The sequence below is a fragment of the Myripristis murdjan genome, chromosome 1, assembly GCF_902150065.1.
Source record: "Myripristis murdjan chromosome 1, fMyrMur1.1, whole genome shotgun sequence".
In the NCBI taxonomy this organism is placed as follows: Eukaryota; Metazoa; Chordata; class Actinopteri; order Holocentriformes; family Holocentridae; genus Myripristis; species Myripristis murdjan.
In genome coordinates this window covers 11,210,173-11,226,106 of record NC_043980.1, presented here as the reverse complement: position 1 = coordinate 11,226,106, position 15,934 = coordinate 11,210,173, and the positions used below count along the sequence as shown (strand labels likewise).

At 40.5% G+C, this 15,934-nt stretch overlaps 1 protein-coding gene across 1 annotated transcript in view; it reads left to right on the top strand.

The window, feature by feature from the left end:
- Nucleotides 1-15,363, top strand: part of sgcz (sarcoglycan zeta) — a 456,953-nt gene extending 441,590 nt beyond the window's left edge. The window contains exon 8 of the mRNA XM_030057208.1: nt 15,157-15,363. Coding sequence (XP_029913068.1) covers nt 15,157-15,363 — 207 coding nt within the window. The remainder of the gene's footprint in view (nt 1-15,156) is intronic.
- Nucleotides 15,364-15,934: the final 571 nt, after the last annotated feature.

The window sequence follows — 15,934 nt, the reverse complement described above, 5'->3', positions numbered from 1 at the left end:
GCTACTTTTGCAATAAAGGTGGAAAGCTGGACAGAAAGTAAAATAGTGTGCAATGTAGTAGAATATATTGGAGTACCAGTTAGTATCATGATTATTCGTTTATTTGTTTACTTATTTATGTATCTATTCACTTATTGTTGTTTTTTGGGACAGAGATTTCATTTCATTTCATTTCATTTCAAAAATGTGGGCAACAATTTGATACCCCTCAGGAAACACCATTACCATGCCCTAGAGCAAGGCACATCCCCCCCTGTTGGTGCATTCACCAGCAGAGCACTGTGCTTGTTTTGGGCAGCTCCTACTTTTGGATGGGAAATGCGTTTCAAGCGCATGTATGTGTTTTAATTGAAAACTCTTCCCTAATTAAGATAAATAAGGAAGAGTGCACTCAGACTTGCATTAGTTTGACTCCTTCTGCTAAAAGCAATTTAACTTTATTCAGCTCCAACCTGGCTCCTGTGTCTGCAGTACATATAATCAGCTGATTAGACACTTGTGTCTGAAGTGCCTTATCACGAGTGCAGACGTTTGTAGAGAGCACACGGGCTCGGATCCAGAGGGAAATCCTGAAGACTGCAGTGTTGGAGCATTACTCTGTGCATCAAGAAACACAAATATAACTGGACTTCAGGGGTCATGCAATACCAATAAATAAAGTAATGTGGTGCAATTTTTTTTAAAAAAAAGGCACCCCGGTGTACACTTCCACCTGCCAAGTGTACAGAAGGTACAACATCAGTGCATAACAAAATGCCATTTAACGTAACAATCTTTATTAATAAGAGCAAATATCTGAAAAAAAAATCAATTAATAACAAAAAATATTTCACCAATAGATGTTTACCTTGAAAAACTTCAACCTGAAACAGGAAAAAAAAAAAAAAAAAAAAAAAAAAAAAAAAAAAAAACGCAGACAGACCCTTGTGTTTTTCAACAAAAGTGACTTTTACCTGAAATGAATAATTCAGTCATTCATTCATTTTCCAAACCGCTTATCCTCTTAAGGGTCGTGGGGTGAAATGAATAAATACATCCAAATCAGATAAATCTGTGTCCAAATAAATAGGTTATCAGTCAACAAGCAAACTATTTCAACAAAAGATGTATTCCTTAAAAACTTTTTTTACTTTTACTTCAACCTATTTCTTGTTTTGCTGTTTTTTTGGTTGTTTGTTTTTTCCTCTTGCTTGCATTGGATTCAAATTGTCTTCTCATCGCCGTCTCTTCACCTGCACTGCTGCACGGCTCTGAGCTGTGATTGGTCAGATGTTGATTGTCCATCATTAAATCGATGTGTGTGGTAGTTGACAAACCTCAGCTGATTTCACTTGGCATGTGCGGGCCTCACGAACTGCTCACACCGGGGACGCTGTGGTGTGTGTGTTTGTGCCGCATTTGCGCATGAGGCCCCCAGAACAACATGAGACCCTACGCACAGTGTGTGTTCTGTGTTTAGGGAGGGGCAGCCCTGCATAAGACTTTTTATTTATTCATTTATTTCAGCTCATGCCTTTTTCATGTGAACACCCACATGACAAAAGTATTACTTTGTCTTATTTTTCAATATTTCATTTAGGCTACAGACCTGTAATATATTCTGTATTGATGATGTGTGTGTCCCATGCTGTTAAAAACACCCAGATGACACAGTGCTGAGTTCTGCGTGATGGTTTGGTCACATTTGATTTCAAACAATGAATTTCTTTCTGTGTTTTGGTGACAAAAAAGGAACTGATTGTCATGTGCTACAGGGACACATTTGAGGGGGACAGCAGCGTCTGCTTAGGAGCTGTCCCGCCACCGGTTAGTGAGCAGTATCATAACTAATAGCTGTAGGTGCTGCTTGTGATACTAAGTGGTAGTTAGTGAGCTACTTGTATTACAAGATGTTGATATTAAAAAAAAAAATCCATTAAATCATTTGTGCTCAGGGTCACCGTGACCTGTCTCCCTGCATTTTCAAGCCACACTGCTGCAAAGTTGGATTATTCGAACTGGATTATGTGACATTGTTGGGTGTTTGGATGTTGGAAGTCAACATGACCAATGTGCGTTTTTTACCGGCCAGCCATGTGAATTCCCAAGTCAAAGTTCACCACATTTGCCAGTCTTGGTATGTCCCTGAAAAGCTTACCTTAAATTTATTGAAGTATAAAACAGTTTAAAGACCTTTTTAATGCTACCTAAAACTGAAATTACAAGAAATTACATAACAATAACATTTAAAGCTGGAAAAACAACAACATGACTTAAAGAAGTTCAAAAACTTTAAACTACGATCAATGACAAGAGGAAATGGATTTTTACAACGAAAAAATATGTTTGCATGCATGTTTTTTTTAATATATATATATATATATATATATATTATACTACTAACCCTCTTATCAGTTACTTCAAGAGTGGCAGCACAAAGCAATCCATGGCCAGACACTGAAAAATATAGGATTTAATAATCTTGATTCAAGAATTTCAGCTTGATTTTACTTCGAAATCAAAAATCCTGCAGTTAGACAGTAGAATTTAAATCTTAGTCATACTTTTTAAGAATCTGCACATGCTCTGTTTGAGGGACGTTTCTTCAAGTCATTGATATGTCGATACTTCTGTATTCGTATGTCAGCGATATTATTTGAGCTCTCTCCACTCCTTTATTGACTGCAGAGGTGAAATCAGGTTAACTATGGAAAGTTTTAACAAAGTTAGGTTACCATGGAGTTTTATTGTTTGTTGACTGAACGCAGAGGTTTATTAAGATGCTGTAGCCTGGAGGTGTTATTGGGCTGGTACACTGGGACTGGCTCTTTTTTTTGTTGCTGCTTGTTGTTTTACCTGCGGGTAAAGCAGAATGGTGTGTGAATTAGGATGCTGGTAGGGGGTAATTCCCTGTCATAAACACTGATGCTGTGGTACCCTAACACGCACAGACGCATAAACACACACACACACATACTCACACAGAGACACATACACACGCAAAACACACACATAATGATAGGCAAATGTATGCACACGCACTCGCATAAAGAAACTCATACATACACACAAGCAAATAATACACACGCATATGTTCATAAGGGTATGCACACATGCACATACACGCACACAAGCGTGTGTGCACGCATGCACGTACACACACGCGCGCACACACACACAGACACATGCATACCCAGGGGTCGCACAGTGTACTACCACAGCTGTCCGTGCCTCTCTTAGTCAGCCTCTAGAGCCTCTCTCTGTTTACTCCCAAACCCTGTCTTCATCCAACTTTACTCTTTGAGCGCGTGTGTGTGTGTGTGTGTGTGTGTGTGTGTGTGTGTGTGTGTGGAAGAAAGAGAGAGAGAGAGAGTGAGAGAGAGAGAGATAGAGCGAGAGAGAGTGAGAGAGAGAGAGAGAGAGAGATAACAGATTTGAAATTCGCCTATAGCTATAGGAAGTGTATTTTTCTCAAAGGTTTGATTAACTTCAGAAAATTCATTAACCTATACTTTATATTACTGAGGGCGATGATCATGCAGCTTGTGTGTGTGTGTGTGTGTGTCTCTGTATATTAGAATCTGTCACATGTGTAAGCCTGTGTGTGTTCATGTGTATCTTCTGTGTCTATGTCACTAGTATTAAGTGACAAGACAGTGGAAAACAGCGTTCCCCAAAGGCAAATAAATCTTATTTTTTTCTTTTCTTTTTTAGCATTATACAATGTCTTCCATCTAAAATATACATATACATTTTTATATTTTTTTTTCTATACTTTAAAATACCTTTTTTGTTGTTTTTGTAATGGTAAATATACAAACAAGACATCATGCTAAAGGGAAAAACAGGTTTTCAGAACAATAGTTTATGGAAGCTCTGGAAGGCAAAGTGGAATATTTTAAATCTCCTACCTAGGAGTTAATACTTTGGAAGAAAAACACACCACCTGGGCCAGATGAGCGATGATCCTCCTCCACACTTTTCCTTTCTTCAATAACCAAATATCAATAATGCAAATGAACTCAAAATGTAATTCGGTAAACAAGAGGTTTATTACAAGATTTGCCAGCGTACAATAAACCGAGCTGGTCGGTGGAGCAGACTGAGCTGAATCTGTAACTCACCCATCTTTATACTTTCATTTACTCCGCCTGATGTGGAGATTAATCCGAGCTCTCTTTCTAGTATGATTTTCATCCACCATTAGTTTCTCCTTAGTGGTTACTTAAGCAAACATATAACATAAACATATAATATAATAGTGTCTTAAATTTTCCCTTCAAATGACACCATCACTCTGCCCCCTCTGTCTGCTCGTCTCACTGCAGTTCAATTTTTGCATATTTCCCTCTCTTGCAGACGCCGCTATACTTTGCTCCAATTGACCTTACAAACAATTAATACAGTTTATTTAATGTAATTACTATATCATTTGGTTACATATTATGATTACTGATGAATGGTTATATGCTTTAGAAAAAAATAATAATAATATTTTTTTTTCGTCCTATGTAGGAAATAATATACAGGGGCAAACTTAATTATACCTTTCCACTCATGAGATATTACAATAATTATGCTGTTTTGAGAGTAGTTTATGAATGTCATGCAGAATGGAGGGCTTAGTGCAGGAAGACCTTGAAACTCAGCCAAATGCTGCATAAACAAGGTTTTACCTTCACAGTTAACACACTAAATGTTTGCTGTAAACCATAATGGAGCGTTTTTGTGCGCCTCTATAACTTTATCACTCTGGCGTCTATGTGTGTGTCTGTGTGTGTGTTTATGTCTCTGTGTGTGTGATACAGTGCGGCGGATTGATATTGCTGTATGGCCTTGCTACATCTGTGTTACCACACTCTCTGTCTCTCTCCAGCCTCTGTCATTTAGTCCATTGTCAGCTCCCATTCCTACATCTGTCCATTCTACAAGACTAATGGTGTGTGTAATACACTCGGATAGTTCCCACCTATTTGTATCGTTTGTGTGTGTGTGTGTGTGTGTGTGTGACAGCGTGAGAGAGTGAGGGGGGGAAAGAAAAGGACAATGGGTGGCAAGGTGAAGGCGCATGTAGGAGGTTGAGTCTCTGTGTGTGTGTGTGTGTGTGTGTGTGTGTGTGCGCGTAAGTGTGCATTGCGAGTGTGTGCTGACAAAATGGTCAGCACACACTCACACTGATCATCCTTTCAACCTTTGACACGCCCATCCACTCCACTGTTCACTCAGAGTCTGTAGAGGATTTCATGCGTCAAGATGCCTCTCCAGAATCCCGTTAATTGTAATTAATAACGCAAATATTTTCTCTATGAGAGAACCAACAAGCCGGCAGCAGAGTGGAATAAATATAACAATAACTATGATTTAATTTACGATTTTGAAAACACTAAACCATTGATTTGTGTACACTTGGTCCAGGTAAAGCCATGGTGGGGCTAGTAAGTAAGTAAGTTACTATTTGACTGCAGCTTTGCCTTTTTCATGTTAATGCACAATAATTAGTTTTGATGACACTGGAAACATGCTGCTTGAATAATTTTCAAAGTGCACACTGGCACACATGGACTACAACAATCTGGAGCCTAACTCAGGTCCAAATTGTGGAGCCCAACCTGTCTGTCTGAACCCAACCCCAACCCGAAAGATATTGTTTTTTTTTCCTAATCCAAACCGAGCTGCCGCATGAAAAAAAAGCTTTAATTAATTTTTATAGATAATTGCCTCACACGTAATTTCCTTACCCTCATAATCCTATAGACCGCAAAAGACGAGAAAATAAATTATCAGGAATCAAGAGGAGTAACTTCAGAGCCACCTTGGCCTATTACAGCTTATAATATACATGATCAAATGGGCCATTGGCTGCAATTAAGTCTGAAATTGAGCCCAAACTGAACTAGGCCCATAAGGACCAATGGCCAAAATGCCAAGCTCCATAACAGACCAACATAGTCACACAGTGCATATTGACACACATGGTACAGGACAGAAAAAAAAAAAAAAAAAAAAAGCCTGGAACAAATGCCTCCAAAAGGATTTGTGGGGCGAGGTCGGTGGCACAAATTGAGTGGCCATTTGGTCGGGCAGAAATTTTTCATCTTGACTTCACCTGGTGTGTTAAAATGAAATGCAGATTTCCTCAAGCGGGACTCTGTCAAGGCATCTGCCATTTTCTCCCCCAACCTCTTATTTACAGCAAGAATAATCTCCGTAGGGTATTTCTCACCAGTAGCACTGACCATATATGACCAAAAAGCTAGAAAGTGAGGGTCCCCAAAAGAAGAAATTGGACATTTCTCAGTACTTTCATTCCTTTTCATCTGTTCCTGTTGCATAAAGGGCACCCCGAGGTCCTTTCCCCTACTCTCAAGAGTCTTTCCACCGTCCTTTCAGCCCCTGACCTGCTTCTAAAAACGTCAAAAATTTTAAAAGTCTGCAGCGGTTGCTTTGCGTCAGCAGCACTGTGTCCTCTGTATCCATGCTGGTTCCATTTTGGCTCAAAATCCAAAGCAATAAATCAAGCACAAAGCCTTGATCTATACATATAGAAGACCTTGATATATACACAGGATAGGGTTATTTATTTATTTATTTATTTTATTCATTCATTCATTCATTCATTTGAAAAAAAAAAAGCATTTGTTTAAAAATTCAAACTATCTCTCATTCTCCCTCTCTCTCAATCTCATCAACAGTGACATTTTGTATTACGTCTTATCTGCTGTGATGAAATTTAAATGACATCTACTGCCGGTAATCTGAAAATGAACGTGAAAGAAATTCAAAAGTGCTGATTTAGAAAATTGTTTACTTTGTTTAGTCATTTTGTGAATTCATGAAAAACACAGTCCTCTAAAAGTAAACTGAAGTATTAAGTAACTGACATTGAGTAATATGACTGAATATGTTACAGATTACATTTTGGGCCATGTAATCTGTAATGAAATACATATTAAAAGTAACTCTCCCAATCCTGCCTTTACAGTTATTATCAAACATCAGTATTTGCATACAGTATGTCTTATCTGCACAAAAGTCACTGAACACTTAACTGAACTTTAAGGCATGGTCTGGAAATGAGGAATAATTAAAACTTTCTCCAGCTTTCACCGGTGCTCTCATGCTGCATAACCCACCATTCATAACACTGATTATTTCAGGCGACAGTGCAGGGATGGGGACATTAACTGGCTAAGAGAGGTTTTGTCAGCAAGTAAAGACACCAATAGACCTTATGCAGACTGTGCCGCTCCCTTAATACCCCTCCATAATGTTATTATTTACAGCACCACTAGAAGTCGCTTAATTTTAATACATAACTAAAACAAAACTATTGGTTGTACAAAAAATATGTACAAACGACCTACACGGTTGTTGTTTTTTTTGCCGTACGACAGTTTCCAGTATCCATGTAAGGGAAATTCATGTGTTTATATAATGATGTTTCTTTATTCTTAATCATTTACAGCCTTTGTCACGTTTAACCCAAATCCCACATTGCTTAAATAAGTGCCACACATTCATATGTAACAGAACAAAGGCAGCGCCACAATATGTTTTCAGGGTAAGGGTTATTGTTACCTGTCAGCTTAAGAGAGGCCAGGGCAGATGGACTGTGGGAAAGAAGAAGTGGAAGCAAGTGTATACACAGAATGAAAAAGTGGTAAACGGCCTTGGCCTGCTAGAAAATCTTCAGCGGCGGAGATACCAGATAAGAATGAGACACAGAACTGTATAGGGAATCTTCTGTTCAGTGTTTGGTGCATACTTATAAGGCTGGCTTCCTGTGCGCCGTGCTGAAAGTATTATTAAAGCGTGACAATAATGTAATATTTGTCGCCTTCACTGTTGTCACAGTGGACTTGGAAACTGGTGCCACGACAATCCGCATTTGTCCATTCCAAGGGAAGGCTTAAGTGCAATTCTATGCAATAAATGCTTTTTGCTTTTTGCACTTTGTGCCTCTTTCCACTATTGTTTGGAAGGTATGTGAGGAATCGTGTGTGAGCGCTTAAGATGCTCCTTGACTGATCATTAAAAAAAAAAAAAAAAAAAAAAAGTGATGGATGAGGAGAAGGAAAATTGTTTGTATATGGACATCAGCACCCAGTGGCCCATTATAACAGTGTCGTTGGGGGTATTTTGAAGGGGAAAAAATTCCAAAATAAATCTATTTCTATTACGTCAAGATATTTTCTGTTGGGCGTAATGGTTTAGCCATAAAACAATGGCATCTTTGGTTTGAATATTCCACTCAATATATGCATGATGTAGCTTCAGTGAAGCTGAGTCAACATGGGGAAAAAAGAAATGTTTCTAACTTTGAAACTCCTTTAGGGAAATTTTAATTAGAAAACAGTGCTCTTGAGGTTAAAAAGTATTTTGGGTGGGTTTTAAATAGGGAATAGAATAGAATTGAGGCATAAAAAATGAAACAGGTTGCAGTGGCATGCATGTGATGGAGCTTAAATGTGGTGTAGACAGCAGCACTGATTAAGAGAGCATTTCTGTTCTGCCAGAAGGGCTAAAAAACACGGCTGTGTGTGTCACTTCTGCTGTAGATTGGCCTTTACCCTCCTTTTTTCCTGCTCTCAAAAGCAGTCCTATCTTCATTTCTCATCTTCTCTAGTCCTTCTCTTACTGAAAGCACTCCTAACTCCCTGTCTCTCCCTCTCTTCGTTTCAAAGACAACCTTACCCTCCATTCCCCTCCTCTTCAAGACATTGAAAGGTTAGACGTTGCTCTCTGTCTCCCTCCTCCGCTCGGCCTCCCTCCGCCTCGCTCCTCCACTCCCTCCATCATCGGCTGAAAGACACTGAAAGGCTTTCATCCTGGGAAAAACCTCGCCTCCTCGTCCTCTCGTTACCACTCCCCTCCCTGCCTCTCCTACTCCTCATTCACCTCCCACCCTCTTACGCTCCCTCCCCTCCTCTCTCGCCTCCCTCCTCAGCTGTGCCAAAGGAAATCATCCATGAAAAATGTTTTGACCCTCTGTAATTGCCGCTTCCTGCATGTTTCTCATTTTCTCAATGCCAGCGCCACAATCCCGCTAAAGTGAAGTCTGAGAGAGATGATCTTAAGAGCATGCCTGCACTCACACACACATACACACACACACAGAAGCAAACACAATATTCACAGACACACATGCACATCACAAACACACACATTTGCTCATGGGCATATGTACAGAAATGCAAATAAAAACATACAAATACACACAGACCTATAGCAGCCATACATGGAGCAACTGTATGTACACATACACAAATATACACACATACTGCATGCACTGTATGTACACATACACTCACAAATTCACACAAATACTGCACGCACTGTATGTACACATAAATACAAATGAACAAATACTGTACTCACTGCATGTACACATACACACAAATATACACACATGCTGTATGCACTGTATGTACACATACATGCAAATATACACACATGCTGTACACACTGTATGTACACGTACACACAAATATACACACATACTGTATGCACTGTATGTACACATACATGCAAATATACACACATGCTCTAAACACTGTATGTATGCATACACAAATATACACACATGCTGTATGCACTGTATGTACACATACATGCAAATATACACACATGCTGTATGCACTGTATGTACACATACACACAAACATACACACATGCTGTATGCACTGTATGTACACATACATGCAAATATACACACATACTGCATGCACTGTATGTACACATAAATACAAATAAACACAAATACCGTACTCACTGTATGTACAAATACACACAAATATACACATATGCTGTATGCACTGTATGTACACATACACTCGTAAATAAACACACAGGAAGGCACATGGTTATGCACATGTACAATACACAGCTTGGCTTATGGATGTGCATACGTACCCACACACACACAATACACACACATCATCATAGGTACGCAGACAATCTGTACTGTACATACTCACAAAGACACTCACACACGTGTTCTGACTCTCTCTCTCTCTCTCACACACACACACACACACACACATACACACTTCAATATACTACTAACAACAGCTGGGCATTGACTTAATACTTACAGACACTTTTATTTGGTACCTGTGTCAGCCTTAATCCATTCTTAAGCTGCACCAAACAGCTTCTACTCTTCCTTCAGTCATATCCAGCCATCCATCCAGTCCTTCCCTCTATCATTCCATCCCCATTAGAGGTGCATTCATTGCATCGGTGCATCAATTATAAATTCTGCCGATCCGAATCGGCAGCGCTGAGTCAAATCGTTGACTCAAATTGTGGTTTACAAAGTCAGATCAAACGGAATGATCCAAAAAAGAAAAGTTGCTCTTGAATCGAACCGCCGACTAATTAATTGCAAATCGAACTGAATCTCTGTGAACCCTGACGTCGATCCAGATTGAAAAGGGTTAAGCCGAAGATTCACACCTCTAATCCCCACTGCGTGTTCCCTCGTTCCCTCCCACCCAGCGCAGATCCCACTCTATCACCGTCTTCCCATCCGTCTTCCTCTCACTTTTATTTTACCTCCCTCCCATCTCTCTATCCCACTGTCTCTCCCTGCTTACTGCCACCTCCCATCCCTCCTTTCCTTCCCACTGTTTCTCACGATCAACATCTATCCTTCATCTCCCACCTTCCACATCCTCTACAAATCACCACTTCCTCCATTCCTCTCATCTTGTTGTTGTTTTGTTCTCACTGTTATGGAAGAGATACCAGTAATTTCCTTGGCATTAGCATACACCCACACACACACACACACAGAGACACACCCACACACATACAACTCCCTTTCAACACGTCCCCACCTCCTGCCTTCACTTCCTCCCATCCCGTTGCCATGCCCAGATGCGTTTTGGGTCTTAGCTGCTATGGCAAGGAGGCTGCTGGAATTAGATTTGGTTTATGTTGCCAACCGTGACTGAGTCCCTTCCTCCATAAGGCTATAACTGAGCCCTGGCAGCTTTTATTGGGGAGCCAAAGGGAAGATGACAGGTGCGCACCAGGGGCCTGTTAAAGGCATACCTTGACATTTAGAGTTTGTCTGCTATTTTCCTGTGGCCAGCACACGGGGAGAAAAGCGCACATATTCACTTTTCAGCAACCTTCAAAGTGGCTGTTGTTACTCTTTCTCATTAAAACCAATGGGCATGGCAGGCTAATGAGAAAGCTGTACCCGGTAGTTTCAATGAACGAGGTCCACGATGCTACAGTGCTCTTTTGAATAATTAGAGTGCTAAAATGAATCCCTTTTCTCCAATCTTGTGACTTGTGCCCACTGCAGTTATATCTCTGCACATTCATTTTATCCACCGTGGCCTCTTAGCCCATTCGGTTTTCAAATACTGTTTAGCAGAACCGACTAAACATATTGTGGGCCAAATCTCTCGTATGACTCTGACAAACTGCTCCTTGTGCCTTTTGAGAGCATCACATGAGACTTACAAATGGCTCTTGTCAGGGTTGATGCAACAATGTTTGATGCATTGCTGGCAACTCTGAAAGTTGAGGGTGGCACAGCTCAGTGATATTGAGGACAGCCCTGATGAAAAATCACTTTCATGTTCCTATAGGGTCCTGTTGGGACCAGTTTATAGTGACATATCATACCTCCTGGTGTTTTCTTATCACCTGTGGTATTACTCTATAATGCAGTGCAAAGAGTCTTCATCTTTAAAACTGCACTAAGAGAGCTCAAACTCAGTTCATGTGTGATTGTATATGTACAGTACATATACATACACATACAATTACACTAAATCACACTAACAGAGCTCAAACTCAGTTCATCACAGTCAGTCCTGCGCCCATGCTGATGGCTGGTTGTACAAAACTGAAAGTTAATGTGAAAAATTTGGTTTTAGGATGGAAATAAGGGGTACACATCAGTCTCTCAAGGTTCTTGTTTGATCCATTGGGTTATTGCAACTATGTAATGTGCTTTTTTTTTTTTTTTTTTTAAGAAAGGAGAGAAAAAAGCAAATGAAAACCTATAACATGGCTACATAGATTCATACAAATGTATATATGTGTATATAAGTGTATGTATCTGCATATGATTGTATGTGATTGTATATGTACAGTACATAAACATACACGCATACAATTACAGAGGCAGTGCATAAACATACACGCATACAATTACAGAGGCCTATGCATATGCAAAAACACATTATGATTATGCTTTTGACATATTTACAATAACATGGACCTCATGAGCTGGCAGATAGACGTTAATAATACAGGAGACCCTAAAAGAATGAGTGTATGAGTGTCCAGCCATGACAGGTGCTTCAGTCCACACCCCTTTGTGGCTAATTTCAGTGGCACTATAGCTGCACCGGTAAACACAGGCAACATGAGCAACACCATTCACTCTGCTCTAATTGCATCATATAGACAGTCCCGTGTGTGTGTGTGTGCGTGTGTGTGTGTGTGGTGTTTATACAAATGGAGATATGCCCCGTCAGCCAATGCGAAGCCATTAGTTACACTAATTGGTTCCTCACTGTTGGCATATCTGTTTGATACCCTCCTCTCTCTCTCTCTCTCTCTCTCTCTCTCTCTCTTTCTCTCTCTCTCTCTCTCACTCTCCCTTTCTTTCATCCATCTTTCTCATCTCATCTCTCCATCTCCATCTTCCCCTCTGGTTTCCCTCTCACTCATCCCTCGCTCAGTCTTTCATCTGACTATACCTCTCATTCCTCTCCTTTCCCTCTCTTTTTGCACTCACAGCTATTTTCCTCTCACTTTTTCATCCCCTCACCCCCATCTGTCTAAAATGAAGAACATGAATAATGTCTGCTTAGATTATTGTCTGGCCTTGGGATGTGGTCTGTGCATTCGTCTGTGTGTGTGTGTATGTGCATGTGTGTGAACCTGTATGTGTGTGTGTGTGTGTGTGTTTGTCACAGCTTCCTTGAGCACTGAATGGTAAATAAAGAAGCTGGTAAATCAGTCAGTGAAAACCTGTATGGTCTAATGAGTTCTCATTTTAAACTCAGTTTGTTTCAATGATAAGGGAAGTACAGGGAGGAATAAAGGCAGAAAGAAGCAAGGAGCGAGAAGGAGAGGAAATGTGGAGAGAGGATGGAGAGAACATGGGAGATAATCAGCGATGAGAGTTCTTTGAGGAACCACAGAGAAATTGCCTCCCTCTCACCATCTGTATATTTCTTCCTCTCTAATTCCACTCTATTCTTGCCTTTACAACACTCTCTCAATCTCACTGACAAAGCAGATCTCAAGCACTGCAAAAAAGCAACCTCATACAATTCTCGTTTCCTTTCTTCCCTTTTAAGCTCTCGCCAGTGTGTTTCTGTGAGTGTATATCAGCTGAATGCAGTGGATCAGGTGTTTTCTCTCGACAGAAATAGAAAGGGCAGTCACTTCAGGCTGACTTTGATTGGGCACACGATCTGTCAGTGCTCACATTGACGGACCCTCAGTCCCTCTGCCCACCATGAAAAAGCAAAACCCTTGACCCGCCCTCCAGCCCATATTGATGGAAACTCCTCCGAGTCCATTGAAGGGCTCGTTGCATTGGAAACCTTTGAAGAAAAACTCTCTGAAAACTGCTGTCATACAGAAAAATCCTTACACTGCAAAATAGTCAGTCTCAACAACTCCTTTAGTTTTATGTTTTAGTCTACTGAGTTTTAACATTTTGTATTCCCCAAAAGAAGTGATACAATCCATCTGTGGAATAAGATAGTTTCACTTGTTTTCCATGCAGATCAGCTTGGATCAATATTTTTTTTTTTTTTTTAATGTATTTTTTTATGATTAAGTGATATTATACTAGTACGAGACATGGTAATCTCTTGTTTCATAACAACTTTGAGTGAATTATAGTTCTGCTGAGGAACACCCTCAAGGATCCCTGGTGGTCCTCAGACCCCACTTTGAAAACCACTGATATAAACTACTGAGCAATCTAAAATATGGGTCACAGCTGTGTTTTTCAAAAGTAAAAACCAGCTATTTGAATTCCAGTAACAGCCTATATCTTGAACTGCTGTGACTGTGAATGCAAGACTAAATAAAAATGAATTGTTGCAAATTGTGAGAAGAAGTTTAGAGAGAAGAAGGCAGTTTATTGCCATTTTGACAGCAACAGAGTTGATAGGAATATGTATTGGTTTGTTCTCAAAGACAACAGCAACAACACACAATAGCATTGCATATAGCACAGTATACAACTGGGATAAATTATGGGAGAAGCATGCAGTAAAGTCCATTCTATGGAAAATGGTTAGTGTATATTTGCGAATCTAATGCCTTGGATTTTTGTTACTATCCCTGAAACGTGATGCTCTGCTCTGAAGTCTCCTGTGTCTCCTACCAGATGGCAGGAGACTGAACAGCTCATTGTGTTGCACATAGATCAATGGAAAAACAACTGGAATGAATTGATAGAGGTCAGCCTAAGTGGTGGGATGATTTTTATGATGATCATGCACACTATTGACTGGCAAAGCATGCTACACATTTATCTGGCCCCTGGCCATTTACTTATTCAGCACCACAGAGAGCAACACTGATTGCTTCTTTCATATTACTTCATTTCTGCTTATTGGCCTTCCTACCTGCCCTTGGTAATACAATAAAACAGTAATGCAATGAAAAATAAATAAATAAATAAACACAAAATATTCAATTTATTATTTAATTTCTAAATAAATAAACAAAAATAACAGAGAACTGCAATGCATAGTGGTTAATATACACACCCCTGGAGCGAGCATCACTGACTCCCACCCTCAGTGCTCTGTTGGTCACTCTCACCAAGTTTTGTATTTTGTATTATCTTTCATTGTGACTTTCATTTGAGTCTTGCACACTTATTCAATGCTCTTGCTTTGTGAGGGGCCACAAAAAAAGAGCAGTTCCGACGTGATGAATTGGCCAAAAGACAATATTTCATTAATCAACTGTGCAATTTTTCTGTAGAAAAAATAGATTTTGTTCACAGAGGTGCATTTTTGTATATTCATTGCCTCATTTTTGTAATTGCAAAGAAAAAAGCAATTGTCACACATGGTGTTGCAACCCACACTCCTCTCTTTCACAGCGGTGTTATTACTTTATAGCTTATTTTATTCAATGTAACATTAATTTTTCTCTGCTATTTTCCGTCCACAGATTTTTCTAGATGCCAACACGGTCAGGCTGGGCAGCATTCCCCTCGGCAGTGCTGTGGATCCCCTGGAGGGGGCGCCGGCGGGCACCACCTACACCAAACAGACTGTGTACGAGTTGTGCGCCTGCGCCAACGGCAAGCTGTACCTTTCCCCGGCCGAGAAGGGCTCCACCTGCCAAACCACCAGTAACTTTTGTCTGTGGAGCTGAGAGTGGGAGGCTGAGGGACGCCCGGGACATGTGGACTATTAGAGTTTGAAGCTAATGCCAGCTAACAGACCGAATCAGCGTGGATTATGGCTTGGTGGGAAGCTAATGCCAGGTAACAGACCGAATCAACATGGATTATAGCATAGTGGGAAGCTAACGATGGCTAACAAGTCAAATCATGTGGATTACAACTTGGTGGGAAGCTACTGCTAACAGACCAAATCGACACGGACTGTAGCTTGGCGGGAAGCTAATGCCGGCCGGCTCACAGACCTACAAGGATTAAAGCTAAGAGAATGACACAACATGGATTATCACTTGATGGGAAGCTTTTCCAATAGACTGAAACATAATGGAAACAGTAGCTTAGCTGCTGCTGGTATGATGTCAAAACTAGCCAGCGGACCCGGATGGCCTGTGGGTGGGTTTGGTGCAGTGCCAGGGTGTGAGGCCGGAGAACGTGGCAGTCTCACTGCGGGACCCCTGTTGTTGTCTTGTTGCTGCCATGACCATGACCTGCCATGACCTGAGAATCATACGGATTACATTTGGGGGGGGGTTGCTTGACAGC